The sequence below is a fragment of the Anolis carolinensis genome, chromosome 1 (assembly GCF_035594765.1).
Source record: "Anolis carolinensis isolate JA03-04 chromosome 1, rAnoCar3.1.pri, whole genome shotgun sequence".
In the NCBI taxonomy this organism is placed as follows: domain Eukaryota; kingdom Metazoa; phylum Chordata; class Lepidosauria; order Squamata; family Dactyloidae; genus Anolis; species Anolis carolinensis.
In genome coordinates, this window is record NC_085841.1 from 2,051,003 (window position 1) to 2,066,002 (window position 15,000).

At 41.7% G+C, this 15,000-nt stretch overlaps 1 protein-coding gene across 1 annotated transcript in view; it reads right to left on the minus strand.

Moving 5' to 3' along the window:
* Positions 1-15,000, minus strand: part of scara5 (scavenger receptor class A member 5) — a 127,493-nt gene that overhangs the window by 10,228 nt on the left and 102,265 nt on the right. The window contains exon 8 of the mRNA XM_062969240.1: positions 12,755-12,802. Coding sequence (XP_062825310.1) covers positions 12,755-12,802 — 48 coding nt within the window. The remainder of the gene's footprint in view (positions 1-12,754; positions 12,803-15,000) is intronic.

Sequence of the window (15,000 nt, forward strand, 5' to 3'; positions counted from 1 at the left end):
TGGATGGCCATCAATCGGTGTGAGTTGGATTGTGTCTTCCTGTACAGAAGAAGACGGTTAGACTGGATGGCCTTTGGCGTCCCTTCCAACTCTAGAGGAAAACGCTGCTGCCTGGGAGTCTCCTGGAATCTCCTGTGCAGGTTTTTAAGCAGCGGCTAGATGGCCATCTGTTGAGAGTGATTTCCATGTGTTTTCCTGCCTTGCAGAAGGGAAGTGGAATGGATGACCTTTGGGGGTCCCTCCCAAGCGACAACAAAAAATAACACTCTCCAACGGCCAGGTAGAAATGCCATTTGAGAGCTCTGCTTCCAACCTCCGGCACTTGGAGATGCAACGATAACATTTGCACAATCCTCCTTTCGCCTCCCCAAAAGCCAGTCTCCACGGCTGGGCACGGGACCAAATAGTTTTCAGCAACAAATTCGGAACAAAGGGCTTTTGCTCCTTCAGGTTAAGTGGGGCCAGCGCCTTGGATGGCTCCGAGACACAAAGCAGCCGGCCTTGACAGTTTTGGGTTGGTTTGCAAAGTAAAACAAAAGGAAAGCAAAAACGGTCCCTGGCTGGTTGTGAAGCTCTTGGATTTTCAAGCCCAGAGTAGAGATTTCACCTGCCGGAACAGCCGCTTTCCCCTTGAGGATGGTTAAAGCTTCCATAATTGGAGACAAACCATAATTAGATTTATTGGGGTCGGGGGACTGGGCCAGAAGGAAGTGGTGTCCTATTAAGTTTCTATTGTGTTGTCGAAGGCTTTCATGGCCGGGATCACAGGGTGGTTGTATGTTTTCCGGGCTGCATGGCCATGTTCCAGAAGCATTCTCTCCTGACGTTTCACCCACATCTATGGCAGGCATCCTCACAGCCTCGGGCCCCTTCCTTTCCCCCCTCAGCTGCTTAAGGAGCAGTTTCTCAGATGCAGACTCGAAGCAGGCACAAGGGGAACTAAGGCTTAGGCATTAGAGGCAGTTTGTTACCAGCAAGAGCTGGCTGCACCTGCTTCTGCTTTATAGCCCTGAGTTCCCTCACAGCTGCTAGGGCAGTTCCCAATTACTCAGCTGCATTTTTGGCAGCTATTCTAGCTAAACATTTCTGCTCTGTTTCCTTTCACCTCTCCTGAAATGAGGGTACCTGCAAAGTCTCCTCCTCTGATTCCAACTCACCCTCAGAGCCCGAGGCTGTGAGGATGCCTGCCATAGATGTGGGCGAAATATCAGAATACTTCTGGAACATGCCCATATACCCCGGAAAACATACAACCCCAAGATGACCATCTGTTGGGAGTGCTTTGATTATACCTTGTTAACAGGAAGCATCCCATTGGAGTGAAAATCCCATCTCAGAAAGAACTCTCTTTAACCCCAGCAGGTTGAAAGCCAAAAGAAAGCTCACAGCAACTTCTGTGATAGAATTCCAATACGCTGATGATAACATAGTCTGTGCTCATTCAGAGGAAGGCCTGCAAGCTTTAAACAACTTCTTCGCAGAAGCCTATGAAAAGCTTAGCCTCTCACTGAACATCGAGAACCAGCAAAAGGCACCAGCCAATCCCTCTGCAATGTTGGCAATACAGCTTAACGGTGTCATGCTAGAAAATGTTGGCTATTTCCACGACCTTATCAACCACCTCTCCACAAAAAGTCAACATCAACACCAAAATACAACAACATCTGAGTTCTGTGAGTGTAGCATTTTTTTCGAATGAAGCAGAGCGTGTTTGAGGATCACGACATCCATAGGGAGACCAAGATGCTTATTTATAAAGCTATTGTTGTCCCGATTTTTTTGTTCGCCTGTGAACAACATGGACCATCTACAAACGTCACTTTCGATTCTGGAACAACATGGTCTGAACTAAGGTTTACATGCAAGGTTTCTGGATGAATGGCCTTAAGTATTTATATGTTTTAAGCTTTGTATAATGTTTTTATGAGGTACTAGCTTTGCCCGGCCACGCATTGCTGTGGCTTATGGGAATCGTTTGTTGGCCAGGTGGAATAGCAGTGAATAGCTTTGCAGCCTCAAAGCCTGGCCGTTTTCTGGAGTAGCTGGAGCAGCACCCTCAATCAAAGAGCCACTTTGAAGCCTGGCTACTTCCTTTGTAGGTGAATCCTTCTTTGGCCAGACTGAATTGCACTGAATAGTCTTGCAGCTTAAAAGCCTGGCCGCTTTCTACATAGGGCATCCTTTCTAGGCCTGGTTGTATGGGACGGAGTAGCCTCATGGCTTCAGAACTTGGGGGTTTTCTATCTAAAGGAAACCTTGGTTGGCCAGGTTGAATAGCACTGAATAGCCTTGCTGCTTGCAAGCCTGGCTGCTTTCTACCTTGCGGAATCCTTGCTTGGCCAGTTTGAATAGCAATGAATAGTCTCAGTGTGGCAGGTATGAATGCTGCAATTAGGCACCTTAATTAGCATTTAATGGTCTCGCAGCTTCAAAGCCTGTTTGCTTCCTGCCTGGAGGAATCCTTTGTTGGGTAGTGTTAACTGGCCCTGATTGTTTCCTTTCTGGAATTCCCAATTTCCCTGCTTTCAGAGTGTTGCTCTTTATTTACTGTCCTGGTTTTAGAGATTATATTGTTCTGTATTATTATACCACAGTATGTATTACAGTAGAGTCTGTTACCGGCTGTTAGGAATGGTGGGAGTTGAAGTCCAAAACACCTGGAGGGCCCAAGTTTGCCCATGCCTGCTTTAAACCGATGCTAGCTGATGTTGCGTTCCTGCCTGGTAAAAAGGGTTTGGACTACATGCCCTTTGGGGTCCTTCCCAACTCCAGGATTCTATGATACTACGATTTCATGGCCCGTTCACAAGCTTTTTTTGCCCAAAGGACAGGGCTTTCGGATGACTTTTCTTCCTCCTCCACAACTGGAGGGCAATGGCTATCAGATGCCCGAAAAGCCCATCTTGACCACCTACAGCCACGGTGCCAAGGCCTCCCGAAAAGTCCCCGGAGCCTTCTCGGTTACGTCAGGCTCTCTCTTGCCAAGCCCTGCTGCTTCGGATCGGCTTTCAAGCTGGAAACCGTGCAAAAGTTAAGTGTTTTTTAGGGTTTTCTTTTCAACATTCGGTCTGTTCCAAGCCAAGAACGGGGCACATGTTATGTAAGCAAAACACGGGCCGTCGCTGGGCGTTCCACAGTGGATGTAGGTCATGAAGTGTTTTTGTTTTACAAATGTGGGCCACGGAAGAATCGGGTTTCTTTCGTTTCAGGGTGATTTTAAACACATACATATGCTTTGTCTTGGTTCTCGTGCCACCAAGAGGTTCCAATTACGGGGCTGGACTAACACTATGGTTCTTCCAACACTATGGTTCCTCTAAGGCAGTGGTTCCCAATCTTTTTTTGACCAAGGACCCCTTGACCAGGGACCACGTTGACCAGGGACCACTCTCCAACATTTGTACCAAAAGGGTTACGAATCTGTTTTTGCTCAACTTTAGATTCGGTTTGATTATCTGGGGCACTGGTTCAGAAAATTGCACTGGACCACATCAGCTCTAGTTTCTGATACAGAGCACATGCTGTCCAGTAGTCACCATCTGCTCGCCCACAGTGGCACAGTGGGTTAAACCCTTGTGCTGGCAGGACTGCTGACCTGAAGTTTGGATTGCTAACCAGAAGGTTGCTGGTTAAAATCTAACCCATGGAGCCTCCGGTGGCGTAATGGATTAAAGCCTTGTAACCTGAAGGTTGGGTTGCTGACCTGAAGGTTGCCGGTTCAAATCTAACCCGGGGAGGGTGCGGATGAGCTCCCTCTGTCAGCTCCAGCTCCATGCAGGGACATGAGAGAAGCCTCCCACAAGGATGGTAAAACATCACAACATGCAAGGACGTTTCTCCCCTGGGCAACGTCCTTGCAGACAGCCAATTCTCTCACACCAGAAGAGACTTGCAGTTTCTCAAATCGCTCCTGACACACATACACAAAGAGCTGATGTGGTCTATCCAATGCAATTATCTGAATCAGCACCCTAAATAACCCCAGGAACAGGCCTAAAAATGAAGACACCAAGGCGCCCCAACTTCCAAGTGCTACATAGAAGGGAGAAAGAGGAGGAGGAGAAGCAGCAGTCAGGAGGCTTGTTGTTGTCATGCCTTTCATAGGTAGTCAGCCTCTCCCATCCCAACATCCGCATTGCCTCAGCATTATAAGAGGGTTTCGTAAAACAAAGTCACTCTCTTTTCAACAGTGTAGTAACGGTGAGGCCACGGACCATATTTTAGCTTTTGAAGACCACTGGTGGTTCACGGACCATAGGTTGGAAACCACTGCTCTAGAGAAAAGTGCATTTTAAATACTCATTTAAAACTGGGTTGTTGTGAGTTTTCTGGGCTGTATGGCCATGAAGCATTCTCTCCTGATGTTTTGCCCACATCTATGACAGGCATCCTCAGAGGTTGAGATATATTGGGAAAACTAAGCAAGGGAGGTTTATATATCTGTGGAAGATCCAAGGTGGGAGAAGGAATTCTGTTGGAGTCCAGTGTGAATGTTGCAATTAATCACCTTGATTAGCATTAATGGTCTTGCCAGCTTCATGGCCTGGGTGTTTCCTTTAGAATCATAGAATCGTAGAGTTGGAAGAGACCTCACGGTCCATCCAGTCCAACCCCATTCTGCCAAGAAGCAGGAAATCGCATTCAAAGCACCCCCGACAGATGGCCATCCAGCCTCTGCTTAAAAACCAGAAGGAGCCTCCACCACTCCCTGGGACAGAGAGTTCCACTGTTGAACAGCCCTCAACAGTGAGGAAGTTCTTCCTGATGTTCAGGTGGAATCTCCTTTCCTGTAGTTTGAAGCCATTGTTCCCTTGCGTCCTAGTCTGCAGGGCAGCAGAAAACAAGCTTGCTCCCTCCTCCCTATGACTTCCCCTCACATTTCTATGGGAATCCTTTGTTCGGAGGTGTTAGCTGCGTCCGATTGATTCATGTCTGGAAGTCCTCTGTTTTCAGAGTGTTGTTCTTTATTTACTGTTCAGATTTTAGAGTTTTTTTTAACACTGGTAGTCAGATTTTGTTGATTTTCATGGTTTCCTCCTTTCTGTTGAAATTGTCCACATGCTTGTGGATTTCAATGTGTTCTCTGTGTCATCTGACATGATAGTTGTTGGAGTGGTCCAGCATTTCTGTGTTCTCAAATAATAACCTGTGTCCAGGTTGGTTCATCAAGTGCTCTGCTCTGGTTGACTTCTCTGGTTGAATTAGTCTGCCGTGCCTTTCATGTTCCTTGATTCGTGCCTGAGCAATGCTGCGTTTGGTGTTCTCTCTGTAGACTTGTCCACAGGTGTGTGAGATACGGTAGACTCCTGCTTAAGTGAAAGGATCCCTCTTGCCCTGCCTCCAACAGACAAGAGTTCTTTCTCCCACCCTGGATATCATTCCACAGATATGTAAACCTCCTTGCCTAGTTTCCAACAGACCCATCAACCTCTGAGGATGCCTGCCTTAGATGTGGGTGAAACATCAGGAGAGAGTGCTTCTTGAACATGGCCAGACAGTCTGGAAAACTCACAACAACCCAGTGATTCCGGCCATGAAAGCCTTCAACAACTCATTTAAAACGTTAACAAAAGACAAATATCCCGACTGAGACTCTTCTCTGCTGCAGTACATCAAAATCCAAATATATCTCTAAATCAAAATGGTTTTTACCTGTCACTGGAAGGACAGCAGGGAAGGGGGCATCCACACTGTGGAATGAATGCAGTTTGATACCACTTTAACTCAATGCTATAGAATCCTGTGGTTTGCAGCCTTGCAAAGACTTCTCTGCTAAAGAGTACTTCAAGGATTCCCAGCACTTTTTTTTCCATGTCAGGAGTGACTTGAAAAACTGCAAGTCGCTTCTGTTGTGAGAGAATTGGTCGTCTGCAAGAATGTTGCCCAGGAGATGCCAAATATTTTACCATCCTGTGACAGGCTTCTCTCATGTCCCCACATGGGGAGCTGGAGCTGACAGAAGGAGCTCACCTACACTCTCCCCAGGTTGGATTCGAACCGGCAACCTTCAGGTTAGCAACCCAACCATCAAGTCAGCAGTCCTGCTGGCACAAGGGTTTAACCCATTGCACCACCAAGGGCTCCTTAACACTAGGCAATGACAAAGGTAAGACAAAATCAATTATTTTCCAATGCAATAAAGAAGAGGAAAGGACCTTGTCTGAAAATTCTGGAATAAACTTTTTAGTCTTATTATAAATCTAATGTAAGAGCACAATATACAGTAGAGTCTCACTTATCCAAGTCTCTGGATTATCCAAGCCATTTTTGTAGTCAATGTTTTCAATACATCATGATATTTTGGTGCTAAATTCGTAAATACAGTAATTACTACATAGCATTAATGTGTAATGAACTACTTTTTCTGTCAAATTTGTTGCATAACATGATGTTTTGGTGCTTAATTTGTAAAATCATAACCTAATTTGATGTTTAATAGGCTTTTCCTTAATCCCTCCTTATTATCCAAGATATTTGCTTATCCAAGCTTCTGCCGGCCCGTTTAGCTTGGATAAGTGAGACTCTACGGCAGGGGTCCCCAAACTAAGGCCCGGGGGCCAGATGCGGCCCTCCAAGGTCATTTACCTGGCCCCCACCCTCAGTTTTATAATATAATATTTTATATCAATTTTAATAATATAATATATTGTATATACATATAATATTGATAATAATCTTATGTTATACAATATAATACTAATAGTAATGCCATATAATAATATTAATTATATATTACATATTATATAATAGTATAGTGGTATAGTTCAATATAGTAATGTATAATGCTAATATTGTGTTATGCTAATAATATAATATACTAGCTGTGCCCGGCCAGGCGTTGCTGTGGCAAAGTGGTGGTGGTATTGGTTAAAAATTGTTATGTAATTTTTATTTGACGTTATTTGCATTTTTTTAATTAATTTTATTGTAAGTTATATTTTTATTTATTATATTTTATTATTTTCTTGTATTATTTTTAGTTATTTTCTGATATTGTAGTATTTTAGTGTATTAATTTTTAGTGTTTTTTATTATTTTTTATTGGGTTACTAGGAGACCAAGTTGGAGGAGCTTAGCCTTCTAACTGGCAGCAATTGGATAAAAGCAATTATTCCTCTCTCTCTCATTAGGACTTTATTTTTCTTTACTTTTTGTTGTATCAACCTAGAGGCATGGATGATGGGTTGTGTTGTCAAATTTCGAGGTTGGGGGGCCTGTAGTTTTGTTGTTTTGTCCGCTGCCCTGATGCCATCACTCTTTTATATATATAGATTGTATGTACATACAGCTGCTCTGAGTCCCCTTCGGGGTGAGAAGGGTGGGATATAAATGTAGTAAATAAATGCAGTAAATAAATAAATAATTTTTGACTTAGGCTTGGCCAAAGTCTGACATGACTTGAAGGCACACAACAACAACAACAACAACAATCCTAATTAACTTCACTATCTCATTGGCCAGTAGCAGGCCCACACTTTCCATTGAAATCCTAATAGGTTTATGTTGGTTTAAATTGTTTTCATTTTTAAATATTGTATTATTTCGTTGTTGTTGTTGTTGCACTACAAATAAGACATGTGCAGTATGCATAGGAATTTGTTTGTATTTTTTTTCAAATGATAATCCAGCCCCTCAACAGTCTGAAGGATTGTGGACCGGCCCTTTGCTTAAAAAGTTTGGGGACCCCTGCTCTACTGTATTAATGAAAACAATACCATAAATAGTAAAACTTAATAATTTAGGAATAATTAAAATAGAGGAGAGACTTTGTAAAGCACGGAAGTTTAAGTAGTACAGAACTGCATAGATTCTTCATTATAGATTCATACTAGCTGTGCCCGGCCACGCGTTGCTGTGGCGAAGTCTGGTGGTATGGGAAATAAAAGTATTGAGGAATTGGTGGTAGTTAAGTTAAAGGGTCAAGGTTTCCCCCTGACATTATTAAGTCCATTATAAATGGGTTATATAGCTGCGTGGAAGAGCCTTGAGTCTACACTGCCATATAATCCAGTTAAAATCAGATAATCTGTATTTTACAGGCAGTGTGGAAGAGGCCTAAGTGAGGCCTAACTCTGCCTGTCCCCTGGGCTGAGTGGGTTGCTAGGAGACCAAGTGGGCAGAGCTTAGTCTTTTAACTGGCAGCAATTGGAATAAAAACAATTATTCGTCTCCCTGTAATTAGGACTTTATTTTTCTTTTCTTTTTGTAGTATGAACGTAGAGGCATGGATGAGGGGTTGTGCTGCCAAGTTTAGTGTTTCTGGGATGTGCAGTTTTGTTGTTTTGTCTGAGGCCGAAATTTCATTTCCCTTTTATATATATACTAGCTGTGCCGGGCCACGTGTTGCTGTGGCATTGTCTGGTGGCGTTGGTGAGAAATTGTTGAGGTAGTGGTGGTATTGAATGTCTGTTGTATGGTTGTCTTTATGTTTAGTATGCATTTGGTTGTTTGTGTACTGTGAACGTGGTGAGGGCAGAGGGGGTCTATGTATTTTATAGGCAGTGTGGAAGAGGCCTAAGTGAGGCCTAAGTCTGCCTGTCTCCTGGGCTGAGTGGGTTGCAAGGAGACCAATGGGCAGAGCTTAGCCTTCTAACTGGCAGCAATTGGATAAAAACAATTATTCCTCTCCCTCTAATTAGGACTTTATTTTTCTTTTCTTTTTCTTGTATCAACCTAGAGGCGTGGATTAGGGGTTGTGCTGTTATATAGATAGATAGATAGATAAAGGGACTCAGATTACAGCTATACTTCAGAACTAATGCAGTTTAGATTCATACAGTTAAAGTGGTGTCAAACTGCCTTTATTCTATAGTAGAGATTCCCCTTTAGTCTCCTTCATGAAGCCTTATGGGTCAAAGTCAAGGCTGTGTGTATATATGTGTTGCTAATTCTGCATTTGCACAAGGGATCCACACTGCTTTTGTTCCTCTCCGTATTTGTTTATTATTATTTGCCTCCCGCACAACCCAGTCGTGTCCTGAAAAAAGGAGTCTCTACTGAGAAAAGAAATAAACAGGCCTCCTTAAGCCAGGCAGGCTCTTTCCTTCTTCGCTGCAGCTGCACAAAGATATCATCGCCCGGCTTAATGGGGACCATGTGTCCCTGGGAAGTGGAAGATTTATGCCCAAAATCTCTCCCCGTTCTGTAGCAGAAGAAATAAACTCGTTTTTCATTCATTTCACCCATAGACAGGGGCTAAAGTGTCAGGCTTGAAGCATGCCTTGGATAAGACAGATGGAGTTCCTAGATTTCAGGGGGTACCCCAAAGGTCATCAAGTCCAACCCTTTTGCTAAAAAAAAAAAAAAATCTACACATAATGCATTCCTGATTGGGATGCAATGAAAACGTCATGCAAAACATGAAGCATTGAACCAGGAAGAAGTGTACAATACCATATTATAAGAAACTAGCTGTGCCCGGCCACGTGTTGCTATGGCGTAGTCTTAAGTCGAGTTTTCTTTCTTAAGTCGAGGATTCCCCTAGGTATGAAGCAGCCAGGCTTTGAAGCTGCAAGGGTATTCAATGGTAATCAAGTTGGGTAACAATGGAGTTCCCTAGGTATGAAGCAGCCAGGCTTTGAAGCTGCAAGGCTATTCGATGGTATTCATGTTGGGTAACAATGGAATCCCCTAGGTATGAAGCAGCCAGGCTTTGAAGCTGCAAGGCTATTCAATGGTATTCAAGTTGGCCAACAATGGAGTCCCCTAGGTATGAAGCAGCCAGGCTTTGAAGCTGCAAGGCTATTCAATGGTATTCAAGTTGGCCAACAATGGAGTCCCCTAGGTATGAAGCAGCCAGGCTTTAAAGCTGCAAGGCTATTCAATGGTATTCATGTTGGGTAACAATGGAGTCCCCTAGGTATGAAGCAGCCAGTCTTTGAAGTTGCAAGGCTATTTGATGGTATTCATGTTGGGTAACAATGGAGTCCCCTAGGTATGAAGCAGCCAGGCTTTGAAGCTGCAAGGCTATTCGATGGTATTCATGTTGGGTAACAATGGAGTCCCCTAGGTATGAAGCAGCCAGGCTTTGAAGCTGCAAGGCTATTCGATGGTATTCATGTTGGGTAACAATGGAGTCCCCTAGGTATGAAGCAACCAGGCTTTGAAGCTGCAAGGGTATTCAATGGTAATCAAGTTGGGTAACAATGGAGTCCCCTAGGTATGAAGCAGGCAGGCTTTGGAGCTGCAAGGTCACTCTTTGGAAAGTGATGAGTATTGTGGCCAAATTTGGTGTGATTTGGCCCAGTGGTTTTGTTGTTAACTCAGTCCTAATTATGCACATTACATTTTTATATATATAGGAGATTAAGATATAGGCTGATGACACCTGGCTTGTAAACAATATGTGTGAAGAGGATCTAGGAGTCTTAGGAGGCTACGCACGGACATGAAGCAACACTGTGATGGGAAGCTAGTTTTGTGGAATAATAATCCAAGGAGACCCCAAAGACCATCCAATCCAACCTGCTCCCAAATAGGAAAATACAGTGAAAGCATTCCTGGCAGATGCCCATCCAACCCCTTGCTTAGTGACTTCTAGTACTGGTCAGATCTTGAACTTGGATATGTGACTTTTCTGGACTGCGTATCACCTGAACACATCAGCCAACAAGATAAAACAAAATACAACAGGTCTTCTTTTAGATATATGTGTGTGGTATATATACCATTTCCCTGAAAATAAGACAGGGTATTATATTAATTTTTGTTGCAAAAGATTCATTAGGCCCTACGTATAGCTGTCTGGACACTATTTACATTGACTTTTTAATGAACTGCAACTAGGGCTTATTATTTGAAGTAGGGCTTATATTTTGAGCATCCTCAAAATCCTGAAAAATCATGCTTGGGTTTATTTTCAGGACAGGTCTTATTTTCGGGAAAACAGAGTGTGTATGTATATGTATATATGTATATATGTAATCTATATATATAAAAGAGTGATGGCATCACGGCGACCCACAAAACAACAAAACTACAGGCCCCCCAACCTCGAAATTTGACAACACAACCCATCATCCACGGCTCTAGGTTGATACAACAAAAAGAAAAGAAAAATAAAGTCCTAATTAGAGAGAGAGGAATAATTGCTTTTATCCAATTGCTGCCAGTTAGAAGGCTAAGCTCCTCCAACTTGGTCTCCTAGCAACCCAATAAAAAATAATAAAAACACTAAAAAAAAATAATTAAAAACACTAAAGAATTAATACAATAAAATACTATAATAACAGAAAATAACTAAAAATAATACAAGAAAATAATAAAATATAATAAATAAAAAGATAACTTACAATAAAATTAATTAAAAATACAAATAACGTCAAATAAAAATTACACAACTATTTTTAACCAATACCACCACCACTTTGCCACAGCAACGCGTGGCTGGGCACAGCTAGTTTATGTATATAATAAAAGTCAAAATATGTATTTACGGATGAATCTATCCATCTATGTTTGTATGTATTTATTCCAAGATGGCCCATACATCCAGAAAACACTGTGAATTCCACCAGTGATGGATCTGGACCAAACTTGGCAAACAGACCCCCAATGACAAACTTTAAGGACTGGCAGGTTTGGAGGGTACTGATAGAGAATGATGGGAGTTGTAGTTCACCCATATGCACTATGAGCCCCACTGACGATGGTTCTGGACCAAACTTGGCACACAGACCTAACATGACCAACTTTAAAGAGTGGAAGGTTTTGGGGGACACTGATATTGGATGATGGGAGTTGTAGTTCACCCATATGAGACGTGCACTGTGAACCCCACTAACCACAGATCTGGACCAGATTCGGCATACATACCCAACATGACCAACTTTTAAGGACTGGTAGGTTTTGGGGAAGCATTGGCCCAGGAATATGGGAGTTGTAGTTCACCCTCATCCAGAGAGCACTGTGAATCCCACCAACAATGAATCTGAACCAGACTTGGCACACAGGACTGGCAGGTTTTGGGGAGCACTGTCAGAGGACGATGGGAGTTATAGTTCACCCATATGTGAATTGCATTGTGAATCCCACTGACAATAGTGTCAAGATCAGTGCCAGGGGCCAGGGTGCGTGATGGGTGGGTTTCTTCTCAAACACCATCGATCAATGATGCTCCGGACCAGCACCCTGATGAATTGGTGAATTTCCTGCCCTCACCAATTCCTCCAAAGTCAGACTCAAAGACATCTGCAGTCTGAAGTTCAAACATCTATTTAATATTTACAAAGATATTTATAATTGCAGTAAAGTCCATCGCTCGAAGCCGACATTCTTCGGCTCGGCTTGTCTCTCACACAGTTCAACAAGAGATAAGAAAGCACATTCCTTAGTCTGAAGGAAGTTCCGACCCCCAAGGCCGGAAATCATGTCTCATAGGTCACAGCAGGCTGTCAGTCAAACTGTTGTTAACTGTTAACTGTTTCATTGCTGAAACACACACTTGCAAAACAGCAGAAACACTTGATTTACATTTCATATACACATGACCAAAATCCAACAAATAGATCTGGACCAAACTTAGCACTCATACCCAACATGACCAATTTTAAGGATTGGCAAGTTTTGAGGGTCATTAACCCAGGATGATGGGAGTTGTAGTTCACTCACATCCTTATGCCTTTTCTAATGGGTCCACTCATAAAACCGAAAAACAAACAATGGCAACTTCTAATGTTTATCCTTACAAAATACATAACTGGACCCCCATTGCCTGAATGCTTTCAAGAGGGAAAAGAGGTGAATCCAACTTTACCTGTTTCTCCTCCTTGGTCTCCTTTGTCACCTTTTTCTCCTTTTGAGCCTGAAAAGCAAAACAAAATATTGGTGATATTATTATTATTATTATGTCTGTAGCTCAAAAATGGCTTACAGTAAAACCAAAGGGAAACACAACTGAAAACCTAAAAATACAACAACATTAAAATAGAATTAAATATCAACGTTATTAAAAGGTAAACAGTCAAAATCCTTAACGGCGGATTAAGAACATGTTCAAAGCTAAAACTACGGGATGGTGTTGGTGACATACATTTGAGACACCCATCATTTCGCAACACAGTCATTCAGTAAACCAAGAAATGCGGACACATCCATAAACTGTAATAACAAAATACATGGCTCGTGAAAGTCTTTCCTTTCCATTTAAAAAAAATGTATGATTTGGAGAATAATATTATTTCATTTTGGCTATTAGGAATCGTGTTTTATGTTGACTATTATTAAAGGTATGTACACAAATATATATACATCCCCATACAAACACTTGCCCCATGTATGTATGTATGTATGAATGTATACATACATACATACACACATATTATACAGACACTCATATTCACACACATACATATACACACAAAAATACATATACATGTAAACATATATTCACACACATTTATATTTATATATGCATGCATATACACATATATACACACACAGTCATATTCACACATATACACATATACATATATTCATACACATGAACATGTACACACGCATAAACATATATATACACACATATACATATATTCATACACATATACACACACATAAATGTATATATACACATACATACATTCACTAACACATAAACACACATATACACACATATATATTCATACACACATATACACATATACATATATTCACAAACATACATATTTAACAATATACATATATACACACATAAACACATATATACACACATATACATATATTCATGCATATATATATATATACACACACATAAATGTATATATACACACATACATACATTCTGACACATAAAAACACATATATGCATATATAAACATATACGTATATTCACATACATAAACATATATATACACACACATACATATATTCATATGCATATACTGTATACACACATAAATGTATATATACATACACACATGCACATATATACACAAATGTATACATGCATACATTCACAAACATACACATTCACGCACACACGTATTTACACATATACATATATACTCATAAACATACACACACATATAAATGCACATATATTTGCACGCACACACTTACCCAAAAGACAATCACAAAATAATATTTATTCATTTATTTATTTATTGACAGTATTTCTATTCCGCCCTTCTTTCTCACCCCGAAGGGGACTCAGGGAAGATCACATTACACATATAAGGCAAACATTCAATGCCTTTTAACATAGAACAAAGACAAGACAAACATAGGCTCCGAGCCGGGCCTCGAACTCATGACCTCCTGGTCAGAGTGATTCATTGCAGTGATTCATTGCAGCTGCTCTCCAGCCTGCGCCACAGCCTGAGCCCATGATCCAGGATTTTTAACAGAGGCTGGATGGCCATCTGTCAGGAGGGCTTTGATTGTGTCTTTCTTTTTGCCATAAAGAAGAGGGTTGGACTGAGTGACCCTTGGGGTCTCCCCAACTCAATGATTTCATGTAATGGATATTACTGTGTATTTGGAAAAACAGAGTGAAAAGTAAGCAGCTTTGATACTGGCATTTGATCATCTCAACTGAGATCCATAGGAAACTATAATTCCTCTTTGAAACATTATGGAGCAGTGGCAGGCTTCATAGTAAATAAACAGATATATATGTACACCCATACACACATATATACACACACACTTATATAATGAATCCGTCCAGCTGTTCCAAGCCCGTAATGGCTCCGTCGGGGCTGCTAAGGAAATATTATGCTGGGAATATGGCCTTAAGAGCTGGGAATCGAGCCGAGACAGATGGCCCTCCGTTTCCCAGGCTTCAGAGGAGGAGGAGAAGGAGCCAATGCCTCCCAAAAAAACACCTCCTTCCAACTTTATCCATATTATAGCCTAAGAAAAGCATTTTATTCTTTGCAAACATTGGTGTGTGTGTGTATATATATGTATGTCCGCTGCCGTGATTCCATCACTCTTTTATATATATAGAGACTAGCTGTGCCCGGCCACACGTTGCTGTGGCAAAGTGGTGGTGGTATTGGT